The sequence below is a fragment of the Magnolia sinica genome, chromosome 6 (genome assembly GCF_029962835.1).
Source record: "Magnolia sinica isolate HGM2019 chromosome 6, MsV1, whole genome shotgun sequence".
NCBI lineage: Eukaryota > Viridiplantae > Streptophyta > Magnoliopsida > Magnoliales > Magnoliaceae > Magnolia > Magnolia sinica.
The window spans coordinates 92,792,593-92,808,010 of NC_080578.1; the positions used below are offsets into that span (position 1 = coordinate 92,792,593).

The 15,418-nt window shown below is 42.7% G+C and overlaps 1 protein-coding gene across 1 annotated transcript; it reads right to left on the reverse strand.

Annotated features, from left to right (window-relative positions):
• Positions 1-5,803: 5,803 nt before the first annotated feature.
• Positions 5,804-8,803, reverse strand: LOC131249090 (BTB/POZ domain-containing protein At1g63850). Its single transcript, XM_058249655.1, has 2 exons — positions 7,608-8,803; positions 5,804-7,341 (listed from the first exon to the last, which is right to left on the reverse strand). Exons 1-2 carry the CDS (start codon positions 8,523-8,525, stop codon positions 6,409-6,411), a joined length of 1,851 nt encoding a protein of 616 aa, XP_058105638.1. The 5' UTR covers positions 8,526-8,803; the 3' UTR covers positions 5,804-6,408.
• Between the last annotated feature and the right edge of the window lie 6,615 nt (positions 8,804-15,418).

A 15,418-nucleotide genomic window follows, 5' to 3' on the forward strand; every position in this document is an offset into this window, starting at 1 on the left:
TGTAGATGGCCAGCGGAAAAAGAGGGACGCGGATGCTAGGTGGGGGCCACCATGATGTTTGTAAGAAATCCACTCTATCCATCCGTTTATGCGGATTGATGTAGGATGAGAGACCAAAAATCAGGTGGATACAAAACTCAAGGTGGCCATACGAGAGGAAACAATGGGGATTCAGTGACTACCCTTGAATCATTTGTATGGCCACAAAAGTTTCAAATTATTATTATTATTATTTTTTTTTCTCACTTTATCGGAGTGGGAATAACCTTATAAACAGTTTGGATGGTATTTAAACATCAAGGTAGAGGCCAAGGAGGTTTCAAAGGTAGGCAACTCTTTCTCCAGTTTTCCCTCTCATCTGACTTCCTTGACTTTTGGATCCACTTGATTTTTGGTCTCATGTCTTGAAATGATCCGGAAAAATGAATGGACCGAGTGGATTTCTAACTTCTAACAAACATCACAGTGGCCCCACTAGCATTCCATCAACTTTGGCATGTCTGCGTCCCAAAAAGAGAAAGGAAAAGTGTCCACCAATCATGTACCAAAATCATCTGATGGGAAGTTCTTGCTAAAAAAAATGATGGTGATGCTTAAGTGGGGACCATCTACAAGTGGGGCAACCAGGAACAACTTGGATTACTAATCTGCCATCCAGATAAAAAACAAAGTGGACTGACTGCCTAGTGACCCGATGTGGTGGGATTGGAGTGGGGCACGTTCTGCTGGTACAGATGAGCCCAATTAAGTACATACTCGACTAAACAACTTTCAAACATTCTTTGTATGACCCAATCAAATTCCACCAAGTTGGGTTACGAGGCAATTAGCCTCCCATCAAACCAATCTAAGAATTTTTGGACAGAGCTCCTTACTCCGCGGTACTCTCCTTGGCTCTCTTTTTTCCATCCTTTTTGTTTTTTAAAATTTTCAAAACCAATACCCTCTTTCTCCATGATGTGATGAGGGGTAGGGCTATACATCGAGCTGAGTCGAGCCGAGGTGGGCCAAGCTCGACTTGACTCATCCATGCTATACTCGAGTTCGAGCTCACCCTCGAGCTCAACATTGAAGCTTGGCTTGTTTACCAAAGCTTTCGAGTCGAGCTAGTGTTCGAGTCGAGTCGAGTTTATCTCGAGTTGAGTCGAGTTTACCTCAGCAGGGTAAGGGAAAGAAAAAGAGGGAATGGGGACAGGTAGGGTCCGGTAGGATTTTTCAGTAAAAACTTTTAAGTTTTAACTTTTTTAAAAAAAGCTTAAAAATATATATTTTATATATTTAATATTAATATAATATATATAATATATATTATAAAAATATATTACTCGAGTCGAGCTCGAGCTCGAGCTCGAGCTTTGAGCCGAGTCGAGTTCAAGTCGAGTTGAGTTGAAATACACCATGGTCGAACTTGGCTTGAACTCAACTCGAGCTTTGGTAAACAAGCTTGACTTGCCTTGAGTCGGCCTTTCAAGCCGAGTCAATCCGAGCTGAGTCGAGCCGAGTCGAGCGAGCTTTTCGAGCTAGCTTGACTCATGTACAGCCCTAATGAGGGATGACTCTAGCTACATAAGCACAATACATGTGCGAGATCAACAACCACATGGGGTCCACCTTGCTTGATTTTTGGGCTGATGAATGTTAAGAGAGGGATCCACATGATAAACACCTAGGATCTTACACAAACTTTTTTGGTCACCAACCGGGCATGACAACACCCACATGATAAACACCTAGGATCAACACCCACATGACACGGCTGGTTCGTATAGCATCTATTTTGGTGAAAGAGAGTGCTATTTAGCCCAAAACAGGCACATTTCCATTCCATTACTAGTAATCCATAGCTGAATCATTCTCAAAACAATGAAATGCACGAAAATGCCAACAAATAAATTTATGGTGGATTGACGGAGAAGTTTTCAGGATCCGAAGTCGATGAGGAAAATTAGGTATTGAATTGTCGATCTTGAAATTGACTAGCACGGTTTTCCAGCCATTTGCCACCAACCCGAAAAGAACAAGAAGAAGAAAAGAAAAGAAAAAAAAGAACAAAAAATGAAAGGTAATGAAGAAACCAGCCAAATCAGCATTTCAGCTGATCCCACCAACTATTGGGTCTGATTATTCTTGTGTTCATATGTCATTTGAAGATGGTCCATAACACCAGCACATGGACAATTACAGGGCCGGTGGCAGTTTCATGACAGTATGGAACAGTAGAATCAATTCCAATATTTCCACTTCTTATTGCATTTAGAATCCAATTAGGACTAATTCAGGAGCTTGTATTTGAAATGCATTAGAATCCAAATCACAGACCAAGGTGCTTCTCTAATCCTTAATTGTTTGGCAGCATACAATAGGTAGGCATGGAATCCAAAAATAAAAAGGAAGAATTTGATTACTAAATCAACTTTAATATCCCAAATTAGTGTACATACATAATATTTAACAAAATAATTATAACAAGTCTATCAAGTATATAGTTTGGCCTAAAAGGGCAAAATTCCAAGCTCAAGTGGGACACAAGCATAGGATCACAAATGAGCAAATGGCCAATGATTTTTTAACTGCCAATTTACATAACTAATGTTTGGACTATTCAAATCATTCTATTAATGTAATTTTAATGATCCAATGGATAATTTTATTGTTTTTGTATTATCAGTATTGGCATGTGTACAATAGATCAGTAGCTTAGTGACACCTCCCTGAGGCATGTGACTCTTCAGCCTTTAAAAATGAGTTGAAAAGGCATTTCACTCCAATCACGATCACAAGAGAGATTTCAAAACGTATTAAAACCGTGTATTTCAAGTATCTCCAAATTCATGGTGACATAAATTCAGTCATCTTTTGATAATTTTATGAATTCTAGCATTAGACAGACTGGGAGGCGATCACCTAAGCAAGGGACCCACGCAAGCAGGGCTGCTGCGAAATTTCACAAATACCCATTTGCCTGTGTGGACCAATCAATGCACATTTGTTTTAATTTTTCTAAAGCGAACCAACACATTTAATGAGGACCTCTACAACCTGCGGATATGTCCATATAGAGCTGGAAAAGATTGGACCATGGCCTGAATGTGCCACAGCTGCAAATACCCATCAGGCTATCTGAAACATCTAATCAATGCCTGCCAGTGAACAGTTAAAAGGACAAGTAGGAATCCATTTACATTTAAGTGTGGTAAAGGGTATTAATCCAATTGCTAGAATCCTTTAACAGTGGGAATATCAGGCCATGAGTCACCAATGGACTGGCGAACAATGAGGCATATTGGACAGTGATGTAGAGCGGGTTGCGAACAATGAGGCATATTGGACAGTGATGTAGAGCAGGTTGCAAACAATGAGGCATATTGGACTACGCTAGGTTGCCCACACTGGATTTGTGAGATTCCATCCGATCGACGGTCAAAAGTCCATTTTATTTTCATTTTTACTATAATTAGTAAGTTTTAGCTGGTGTATAACTTTTGATCCTTTGAGTTTTAGGAGTCATGCCCAACATGAAAAGGGCTTATAAAAATTAGGAGAATGGCCATGAAGTCTAGTAGGAATGATGACCGTCTATGAATAGTAAGTTTACTATTTAAAGTAAGTCACGTTTTTAGGTAGTTTTGAGTATAAAATTCCGTCCAACGGTTGAGCTCATTATTTAAAGGATTGTAATTTCTTTTTTTTTTTTTTAATCATCAATCAATTTATTTTTGAATTTATTAAAAATTATTTCTATTTTATACCTCCTGGGAAACTCCGTGAGGAATTCAGAGAGCTCCATGGATTCGGAGTAGTTATCGCTGAGGAAGACGGTGATCTACCTCATCACGTCCTTCCCTGCGTCAGACAGTTCTGATCAGCATAGAAGTAAAACAGTTCCCACCGTAGAGCTGCACTTGAGCAACAAGTCTTCATACTCCGGAATGAAAACATAGGAAACACACCATGCAATGACCAAAACCCAGTTTACTGCATGACCATTCTTTCCGGAAGAAACCATTGGATCGGAAGGCTGAAAGGAAAAGACCCATTTGATCATGGTTCTGAAGACAGCCCAGCGAAGTTGTGAAACATGGATGGTTGCAAAAATCAGTGACATTCTTGTCTACACCATCTTTTATTTGAAAGCAACAATTGAGAAGTGGAGATTCAATTCCCAGATTTCTAGCTCTAATGATATCTAGGGTATTGATGACACATGAAGAGGTAAATGGAGGACAGATAAGAGATGTCCTTTAAAAGAGACCACACAATCCCACTTGAGATCGTTACCGTTGATTCTAACGAAGTGTCTTAAAGGAGACAAAATCAGGGTGAATTTTCTCTCCTTAGAGACTTGCTGGATTGGAAAATCAAATACTAAAAGAGGAACACATACCTAAACGGTTACACCTCCCAACTTTCATTTCTTAATGGGAAATATTATATCTTGTATTTGTTTCAATTCCCAAGCTGGAAATGATTACATAGAATGCGGGCCCCACCTGCCTTGCGGACTCGGCTTCAGTAGTGACCCCTCCATATCAGTACTGGTCAGTGCTGGAAAAGCTCTATGTGCCCCCACCATGATGTATGTGTCTTACCCACACCGTCCATCCAATTTGCCAGCTCATTTTAGGGCATGAGGCAGATCCAAATCTCAGGTGGACCACACCACAGGAAACAGCGGTGATTGAACACCCACCTTTAAAAACTTCCAAGTCCCACTGCGATGTTTATTTGCTATCCAAACCTGTTGATTGGGTCAGGCAGACCTGGATGAAGGTAAAACACAAATATCAGCTTTGATCTAAAACTTTTGTGGCTCCCACGGAGTTTTTAATGGTGGGCATTCAATCACATTTGTTTCTTATGGTGTGTTTCACCTGAGATATGGATCTGCCTCATTTTTTGGATCATGACCTAAAATGATCTGAAAAATAAAAAGGATGGACGGCGTGTAAAACACATACATCATGGTGGGGCCCACAGCTTTTTCCAGCAATGACCAGTACCGAGCTTGGTACCGGAGTGGTCACTACCGAATCCCAAGTCCCTTGCTTCACAGTTACCATGTGGGCCTGTGATCGATCTGGGCCATTCATCAGGTAGCGTGCAACGTGAACATGCCATGTACCAAAAGTCGGGGAACTACACTAATGAAGTGAGCTATGGAGTGTTGAATTTGGAATACAAGCGATCTGCCTGATCAGCAAACCAATATTATTTTCTGGCCAAGGGCACATGACCTGAAGAATAGCCCAAATCCCTGATATGCATTTCATCCGATGGTGGGAACGAGACACCGAACGGTCGCTGTGAGGTAGGTCCCCCATTCTATCAAAAGCCAACTGGAAAATGAATGTAAGCCAAAAGGGTGGGGCCTAACTAGTGACTCCCTCTTTCTTAAAAGGGAATAAGATTGTGAGAAATCTGAGCAGTGCATAAGGTGGTCCCCAGTATGAAGATGCACAAAAATCAGGTCAGTCTGCTCTTCAGGTGGATCAGCTCCATCCAAAAAGAAAGGACAGTTAAAACAAACTTGCCAAGATTCCACATTTCCATTTGCAAGCATGTCCTTCCAGTATGAACAGAGGGGCCAGATTTTCGCCTCAAATCATCCTCATGGTGGGGTTCTGGTGTCCCACACACATGCCAGGATTGCCATGTGTGAAGAGTGAATGCCAGTTAGGAGGGACTACAATCCACTGAATTATATATCAGACAATCTGAATCATGCAACTCAGTTCTCTACACCTCATTCCAGACCATTATACTAATCAGGCAAATGCTAGCCAGACAAAAAAAGGGAGATAGCTCACCTTTAAAGTTCAAAGATACATTGATCATAAGGCTGGAATCGATCGGTCCTTGCGATTATGAAGCTTTTCCTCACTCACAGTCAAACAAATCTTTTGGACAACAGTAACAGCCTTCTATAGTGTGATATGATCAGAGCATCTCTGTGGCAGACCCGCATGAAGCAAAGCACACGACATTATACGGCATTGATGAGCAGGCATCTATTCAATTTCAGTCTGTTCTTGTACAGACGTAACCGTATCATTCCTCATATCAAGGAGATCATCATCTAATAACCATTGATCAGCATCCTTGAACTTCTAAATCAAGGAGAGAAAACAAGAACAGTTGAAATTGTAATGACAATTCCATAGAAAGAAGATGCATCCAAAGCTCCTTTCTGCAAAGCCAGACCCAGGTCACATAACCTCTTTCTCTACAACTACTAGTAAAGAAATTCTATTTCCTGCAACAAATGCATCTCCAAGTGCTGTTTTCATCATCAGAAATAACCCAAAAGGAGAAAAAGAATATCAATTCCACTCTCTCAGCTTCCCAAGAATCAACCCTCTACAGGGACTCAAATCAGTTCTCCCTCTCTCCCCATTCTCTTCCAAATAATCAAGAATTCTCGCAAGTGGTAACAATCCGAAGCTGCCGGGGCAGTTCAGCTTCACCGCTCCTCCTCCAAAAAGCCCTCCTCCACCACACTTCAAACGCCCGCTGTATGTTGGGGCAATCCTCGCCCGAATTCAAGAACCGGTCGAACCAGGAGAGTAAAATATCTTGCTGCCAAGAGAGTGGCAGTGTGAGGATTGTATTGCTGAGGCCATCCTCAATCAGGTGGCGGTCAAGCCCCTTGCAGGCCCTCCTCATCCACCCAAAATCATCATAGAATGGCTCCAACCACGTCCGCAGCAGCAAGCACCTGATCTCCTTCGACACCAAGATCTGCCCTTTCCCAATCCCGACAAATAGACGGGCGGTCACCCTGCTCACTTCGTACCGTTGAATTGCCGGGACCTTTGAATGCACTTCCGAGAGCTCGGCCTGGCCTGCCCATGACTTCAAGAACTCATCTGCAATTTGACGGTCAATCATAATATCCAGAATCCAGTGCAAATTGTCTGCTTGCCGGGCAATCTGACCCACATCACCAAAACCAACAGCCTCATTAGCAACCGCAAGGAAATTCGACCTGAGCAGTCCTAGACACCCATCGCACGCAGAATACAGAGACTCCTTGCTCAGATCACTCTGAGCAGAGGCATTTTCTCTCAGCATTTTCGAAACCAGCCCTTTCATATCTCGCCTGGCCTTCTCATCTTTCCCCTGCAGAACCACCTGTAAAAGCCGTAGCAGGACTTCCTCATTGCCTTCTTCAGCAACAGGGACTTCCACAGAGACCCTCTTCAGGACTTCTCCAGCACTCTCGAGATGCAGTTGTGAGAGCAGTGCAGCAACCTTCTCCTCCTCATCTTCCGCCCAAGGAGCCGCTTCCAAATACTCCAAACACGACAAAACCCCAGCATCGAATCCAATGGCAGCAGAAACCTTGAAAAACAGAACAAGATCCAAACACCCCCAATATGAATCAAGTCCAAAAAATCCAACCAACCCAAATTCTAATCAATTCAAATGAAATCCAAAAACCCAATTCCCAACAAAATCAGATGAAATCCAAACAACCCAAAAACCCCATTTCCACAAATAGTCAAACCCAAACACCCCAATTCCAATCAATTGAACGGATTCCAAAGAAACCCAATTCCAGCCAAATCCAATTCTTCAACAAAATGACAAGATAATTACAAAAATACCTTCAAAATGGCGAGGACTTTGGGGACATCTTCTTTCATGAGCCGCTTCCGAATGTCCTTACAGTACATGAGCCTCAGCGTCTCCATATAGACCTCAATGTCATCACAGTCGGGGATCTCGATAGGATACGGCAATGGCGTCCGCTGCTGCTTGAGCCTGGTGGCGAAGGACCGGCTGTGGGCCGTGAGGATCGGACGGTGGACATTCAACGACACGGTCAGCCCGTCCTTGGAGCTGAGGGTGAGCCTGACGTCGCTCGACACAGGGTCATTGAACTGGTTCCCAGGGCTGCAGCTGCCCAAGATCTCCACCACCCGCTCCTGCAGCAGCAGCTGCTTGTCCTGCGTCGAGGCAGGCGTCCTTCCGGCGGGGGGATGAGCAGCCGCCGACGGAATTGGGTTCCTGAGGTGGCAGTCCTGCTCGTTGGCCATCATCTCGAATAGGGTCGGGCTCGATCGAGTCTTGTCGAGCGGCACCGGAGGCGGCGGCGACATGGGATTCAAGAGCCCAGCGTTGAGGGCGGTGTTAAATTTCGTGTAGCTCGCGGGATACGGAGCGTAAGCAGAAGAAGATGAGGTGGAGTCCATGACAGGAGAGATCCTACCGGGGGAGACTCTGATCGTGAAAGGTGACGGCGATGGGGAGTTGACAGTGACGGTGACGGATACAGGTTCGGATTCGGGTAGGGCAGGCGTGCGGGTTCGGGTCGGAGGAGGGGGAGGAGGAGGAGGAGGAGGAGGAGGGGAGGGTTTTGAAGGGGCGGAAACGGCGCAGCACCACGCACTTTCAGTAGACACGACGGTTGGGGGGTCGCGCTTATCCGAAGAGGCGGAGGTGGAAATGGTAGTCTCGCGGCGCTTGCGACGTTTGGGCTTCGGCTGCTGCGTTTGGGTTTTTAGATGAGCCGATGCTGCCATGAAACGAGGGTTGTCTTTTGTGGGAGAGAGAGACTTTTGAGGGGGCGGAAAATCAAAGGAAAAGGGCGATGGATACAAAATGTAAATACGAGATGGACAGAATCAAGGGCTGGTTTTGGATTTTGGGGCCCGAGGGAGGGAAAAAGAGTGAAAAAATGGGCGAGTCCTTCGATGGATTGGGTGTGGAAAAGTTAAATTAATAAGAGAGAGACTGAGAGAGAGATGAATGAGGAGTAACGAGAAATGGGGTTTTTGTCAGTTTGCCTCAGAACAGAAGAGGGTATGTATGGAAATCACGTTACAAAAGAGAGGTTCTGTAGGTTTTGAATTCGTTTTGTATCTGTCGCGATGGAGGAACGGCTGTGTGTCGCTGTCTAATGTGGCTCACATGGTAAGTTGATCAGATGAATTGAACCGTTCATGTTGTTTTTGATACTATCGATAAGATATTGTAGAAAAATTGATTTTTATTGATGATCCTAAACTTCAATTTATAGAGTTGGATAGGAGTGGTTGAAATTTTTCTTTCTGTTTTTTTAAATTCATCTACCGATTGTAGTAGTAAAAAGCATCTGCTTATGGTAATTTTGTTAAAGTGGCCTCAGATTCTACCACATTGACGGTTCTAATTATTGTACCACTCGACGTGTGGGACAAGCGATCCGCGACACACGGTGGCTCTGAGTCGCGACGGAGGGAAATGAATTCGTGGATTTTTATGTCCGCATGGATCGGCCGACCGCTTTTGATGTTTCCCCCATGGACTGTCAGGCAGCCGATTGATTCGCGTGAGGGGGAGATTAAAGAAGGCAACGTATCACACATGTGAAGGATCTGGAATTTCATCTGCTGGGGGATGTTCTGGCCCATATGCTTCACACGTGTAAGTAAAACGGATGGTTAGATGAATCTGATGACCAATGGTCTGTATTTAAAGCACGTTTACGAAACTCTTGTAGACTGTACCTACTTAATTTTGATATCTACACGTTAGAATCTATGTAATTAGTGGTCCAGATTCTCTATTACAATGCACCCCAGCACGTGCGCTGCGAATAGCTTTCTCGATACCTCCTCGCGCGAATCGCCTCATCAATCTTCATTAGGATGATACCAAACCCCAGGGTTTACAAAGTGAAGGACGTGAGGGCTCAGCTTCTCTCTTTACTATCGCTTTTGTTATCCGTTGCCAAGCTTCTCGCTTCGTAGTCCTCGCGACACGGATTTGAGTGGTCCCGCTCATTTTTACGTTGGTGGAAGGTGGGCCCTTGTCCGCATGGGTCCCACCATTCGCATGCCTGAAGTAACTAACCAGCTGCATGCGTAGGGTAAGTACCTTTTTCTCTCTCCCACTCCGTACTTCGTAGGGCGTCCATCTTATGTGGGGACCACACTCGATTAGTGGAGATGAAATGCTAACATGCATCGGCCGCGACATAAAAGTTCTGTGCAGCTTACTATCACCGTACACGTGGCACAGAATCCCGGTGTTCTCAGACTGTTGCTGCCGCGGACCACCATGTGGATAGGCTGCATCCGAAAAGGCAAGTGGATTGGACCGTCGTAACCATCAGTGGCCTGCAAAAAGGACAGTCAAAGGCAACGGTCCACATTGAACCAGCAAAACTCACAAGGACGGGATGGCCAGGATTATTCAATCACAGCCAATTTCGGTCCACAGCCCATCAGCATGGTGGCCCACTAGATGAACGGTCCCAATCATGAGACAGCTTGCCACGTGTACTTTTACCATGGACAGCTAGTTCTTTCACCGGGACCCATTGTGGGTGGAGTCTTGATGTGGAACACCTGTCAACGGGCCCAGCGTAGGTCTTGGCCCGAATTTTGAACTGCGATGGGTCAACCCTATTCAAAATTCTGAATTTAGGCCCGAGCCCGGCCCATTGACGCCCCTAAGTGGCAGGGGAGCATTTTAGGTGCGGTCCCACCCTTACCAAAGACCGTACGGCCCTTACCGTGTGGCCCACCTTAGTGTATTTATTGTATATCCACACTGTCCATCCGATTTTTCACAAATGTTCAGGGCATGAACCCAAAAATAAAGCATATCTAAATCTCTGGTGGACCATACCAGAAGAAGCAGTTGTGATTGAATAACCCACCATTAAAACTTCTTAGGGCCCACCCTAATATTTCCGTAATATTTATTTTCCATCCAACCTGTTAAAAAGGTCAAAAGAATCTGAATAAAAGGGGTAAAACAAATATCAGCTTGATGCAAACTTTTGTGGCCCACAGGAAGTTTTTATTAGTCAATCACCACTGTTTCCTAAGTTGTGGTCAACCTGAGATTTGTATATATTTAATTTTTGGGTTCATTCCCTATAAAGATCCGGAAAACCAGATGGACAGTTTCGATATACATAAATATATCAAGGTGGGGCCCACATTAAGGACTGCACTGACTTAGGTGAGGCAGAGGCTCACCTTATCCACTCCCATTGTGGAGTTTCAATGGTCACGCATGTGATCTGTTAACAGATAATTAAAAAAAAAATAGCCAACATTTACAGTTGTCTTGAAATTGAAATCTTTGGCATTATTGACCATCCATAAGGTGGCCCACTAGTTGAATCTTCATCGATTGTAGGATCCTCATTTGATAAAGGTCCTAGGTACTATGATCTTGGATACTCCTGTGGACCACCTAATTTGTCAGGAAGAGGAGGAATTATACCGTTATAATGCATAAGACCGTTTTGTGTTCCTAGAATCATAGTCACATGGGACCGTTGACACCCCGAGCGGAATAGGTGCGGTCCCACCCCCACCCAAGACCGTACGGCCCTTACTGTGTGGCCCACCTTAGGGCGTGTTTGGGCAGTGGGATTAGAAGGGATTGGGTGGGATGGGATTCATCTGTTCCTGTGCCAATTCCACTCATGTTTGGGAAGAATGGAAAAGCTTGGAATTAGATTAGATGGAATTGCATTGGGTCCATGCCTATTTTACTCCATGTTAGCAAGTTGTGTAGGTCTCACCATGGTGTGTGGGCTATATCCACACCGTCCACCCATTTTTTGAGATATTTTAGAGCATGGGCCTAAAAATCAGGTAAATCTAAAGCTCAAGTGGACCCCACCATAGAAAGTAATAGGGATTGAATACTTACCGTTGAAAACTTCTTTGGGGCTACATAAGTTTTGGATCTACCTCAATTTTAGGCCCATGCCATCAAATGAGGTTACAAAACAAACGAACAATTTAAATATAACACGTGTGTTATTCTCAATAATTTTAAATGACAGCGGGTATATCCATTCAATGTACCATCGTATTACCAACAACGCAAGGCATTAATCTTATCCCATGGCAGCAGGGACAATCCCTGCCATGGGTAATAATTATGTTTTTTTAATCCCATTCACCAATCCCTTCTAATCCCACTGCCCAAACACGCCTTTAATGTATTTATTGTAAATCTACACTGTCCATTTGGTTTTCCAGAAATGTTCAAGGCATGAACTCAAAAAAAAGTAGATCTAAATCTCTGTGGATCATGCTAGAAGAAGCAGTCGTGACTGTGACTGAACATCCCACCGTTAAAACTTCTTAGGGCCCACCCTAATGTTTCCATAATATTTATTTGCCATCCAACCTGTTGGTAAGGCTAGAAAAATCTTAATAAAGGGAGAAAATCAAATATTAGATTTATGCAAACGTTTGTTTTTTTTTATGTTAGCCACCCCCGCTAGGGATCGATGCCAAGATCTCAAGTCTTGAAACGAGGTATCTCCTGTTTGCCAGTTGAGCTATGGTTCTAGGTGTTGATTGATTGATGGAGGTACACACACTCCATGTTAGCCACCCCCGCTAGGGATCGATACCAAGACCTCAAGTGTTGAAACGAGGTATCTCCACTCAGTTTGCCAATTGAGCTATGGATCTAGGTGTTGATTGATTGATGCCAACCTTATGTGGCCCACAATAAGTTTTTAATGGTCAATCACTACTGTTTCCTAAAGTGTGGTCCACCTGAAATTTGGATATACTTAATTTTTTGTCGCCCTATATATATCCGGAAAACCATATGGACAGCATAGATATACAATAAATACATCAAGGTGGGTTCCACATTAAGGGTTGCATTGACTTGGGTGAGGCCGAGGCTCACCTAATCCACTCCCATAGTGGAGTTTCAATGTTCACTCATGTGATCTGTTAACAGGGTCCTTACTCTTACCCGGGTGGTAGACTCCCGGGAGTTTCAACACCGGGTCAAGGGTTCGAATACCCACCCGTGGTGAAATTCCATGGCATGCATGTGTGGGGTGTGTGTACGTGTGGGTTCGAATACCCACCTGTGGCGAAATCCCATAGTGTGTGTGTGGGGGGGTGGGGGGGTGTGTGTGTGCGTGTGCGTGTGTTACAAAAAAAAATAATAATAAATAAATAAAATGTGATCTATTAATGGATAATTCAAAAAATAGGCAACATTTACAATTGTCTTGAAATTAAAATCTTTGGCATTATTGACCATCCAGAACGTGGCCCACTAGTTGAATCTTCACCGATTGTAGGATCCTCATTTGATAAAAGGTCCTAGGTACTATGATCTTGGATACTCCTGTGGACCACCTAATTTATCCTATAGTAGGAAGAGGAGTTATACAGTTACGATGCACCGGACCGTTTTGCGTACCTAGAATCATCGTCACATGGAGACCATTGACACCCGAGCGGAATAGGTGCGTTCCCACCCTCACCCAAGACCGTACAGCCCTTACCGTGTGGCCCACCTTAGTGTATTTATTGTATATCCACACTGTCCATCCGATTTTCCACAAATGTTCAGGGCATGAAGCCAAAAATAAAGTAGATCTAAATCTCCGGTGGACCATGCTAGAAGAAGCAGTCGTGATTGAACATCCCACCGTTAAAACTTCCTAAGGCCCATCCTAATATTTCCGTAATATTTATTTTCCATCCAACCTGTTAAAAACGTCAAAAAAATCTGAATAAAAGGGGAAAAACAAATATCAACTTGATGCAAACTTTTGTGGCCCACGAGAAGTTTTTAATGGTCAATCACCACTATTTTCTAGGTTGTGGTCAACTTGAGACTTGTATATATTTAATTTTTGGGCTCATGCCCTATAAAGATCCGGAAAACCAGATGGACAGTGCAGATATAAATAAATACATCAAGGTGGGCCCCACATTAAAGGCTGCACTGACTTGGGTGAGGCCGAGGCTCACCTAATCCACTCCCATAGTGGAGTTTCAATGGTCACTCATGTGATCTGTTAACAGATAATTAAAAAAATAGCCAACATTTACAGTTCTTTTGAAATTGAAATCTTTGGCATTATTGACCATCCATAACGTGGCCCACTAGTTGAATCTTCATCAATTGTAGGATCCTCATTTGATAAAGGTCCTAGGTACTATGATCTTGGATACTCCTGTGGACCACCTAATTTGTCCACTGGTAGGAAAAGGAGGAATTATACAGTTACGATGCATCAGACCGTTTTGTGTACCTAGAATGATAGTCATATGGGGACCACTGTGGATGTCTGATCAACCATTAATCTTCCATACTTAATTTCCAGCCATCCGATCTTTGGCATTCTCTCTGGACCATTTCCATTTTTATTTATTTATTTATTTTACTTTCTTTGTAACTGTCATTTTGTGTAGCCTGGATCTCGGAATCATGGTTAGATGTATAGAATGGTCCATCACAGCTCTGCTCTGACCCACCCCTTCTTTCTAATTAGAAGGGCTTGCCTGTTTTTCTATTTAGAAGGGTAAATGGATAAATAGTAATAAATAGATAATGATTATGTATTCTTGTAATTGTGTGGGTAATTTAGCTGCATCAATTTTTTCTTCGCAATAAAATAATAATTTTATAATGTAAAAATATAATTATTACAATTTACTTCACTTTATATGTTATTTGGCTCTAGGGTACAGATTAGGTGTCACCCATGTAAGCTTAATGGGTGTTACCCTCATTGTAGGGCCCACCTTGATGATAAGACGTGTATCCACTTTGTCCATTCATTTTTAGGATGTGGTTCCAAAAATTAAGCAATTCCAAATCTCAAGTGGACCACACCATAAGAAATAGTGATGATTGAATGCTCGCCATTAAAAACTTCCCACGGCCCTATGTAAGCAGATCTGTAATATTTTTTTTGCCATTCTACCTGTTGGTGAGGTCAACAAGAACTGGATGAAGGGAAAAATACAAAGATTGGCTTGATCTAGAACATTTGTATCCTGCAAAATGGTTTTAATGGTCATTCACCACTTTTTTATGTGGCGTACACTAGAGATTTAGATCTACTTAAATTTTGGAATAATGTCATTCAATGAGCTGAAAAAACAGATGGGGCAACATGGATATGAACACAAACTCATCAAGGTGGGGCCCACATGAGCTAATTTGTTCCCCAATTTATGAGTCATAATTCTGCACAGCTAAAAATGACAATGATGACTCATTTACATTGCATTTAAGAAGAAATTGAAAATTATAATCAATTTCCATTCCTCATTAGAGTAAAATCTTTTCTCAAAAACTCAATTGATTAGAAAAGAGATTTTCTCTAACACGGCTTTAAATGACAAAATATAGAAAGATTGCAATTCAAGCACTGAAAAACGCAATAGAACTTTTTTTACAAAACAAATACATGTAAGCTTCTCTTTCTCCAGTGCAGAAGTTAGTTTATCGTCCACTTATGTTATGATAGTAAGTTGCTTAAGATAAGCTACTTATTCCACAAGTATCTTATCTTAGTTTCTACTCATTAAGAAGATATGTTTATCAAACAACATACTTATCAACTTCTCATCTCTTTCATCCTTCTATGCTTTTCTTCAATAACTTAAGAAAATTTAAAAAGCTTTAAAAAAAA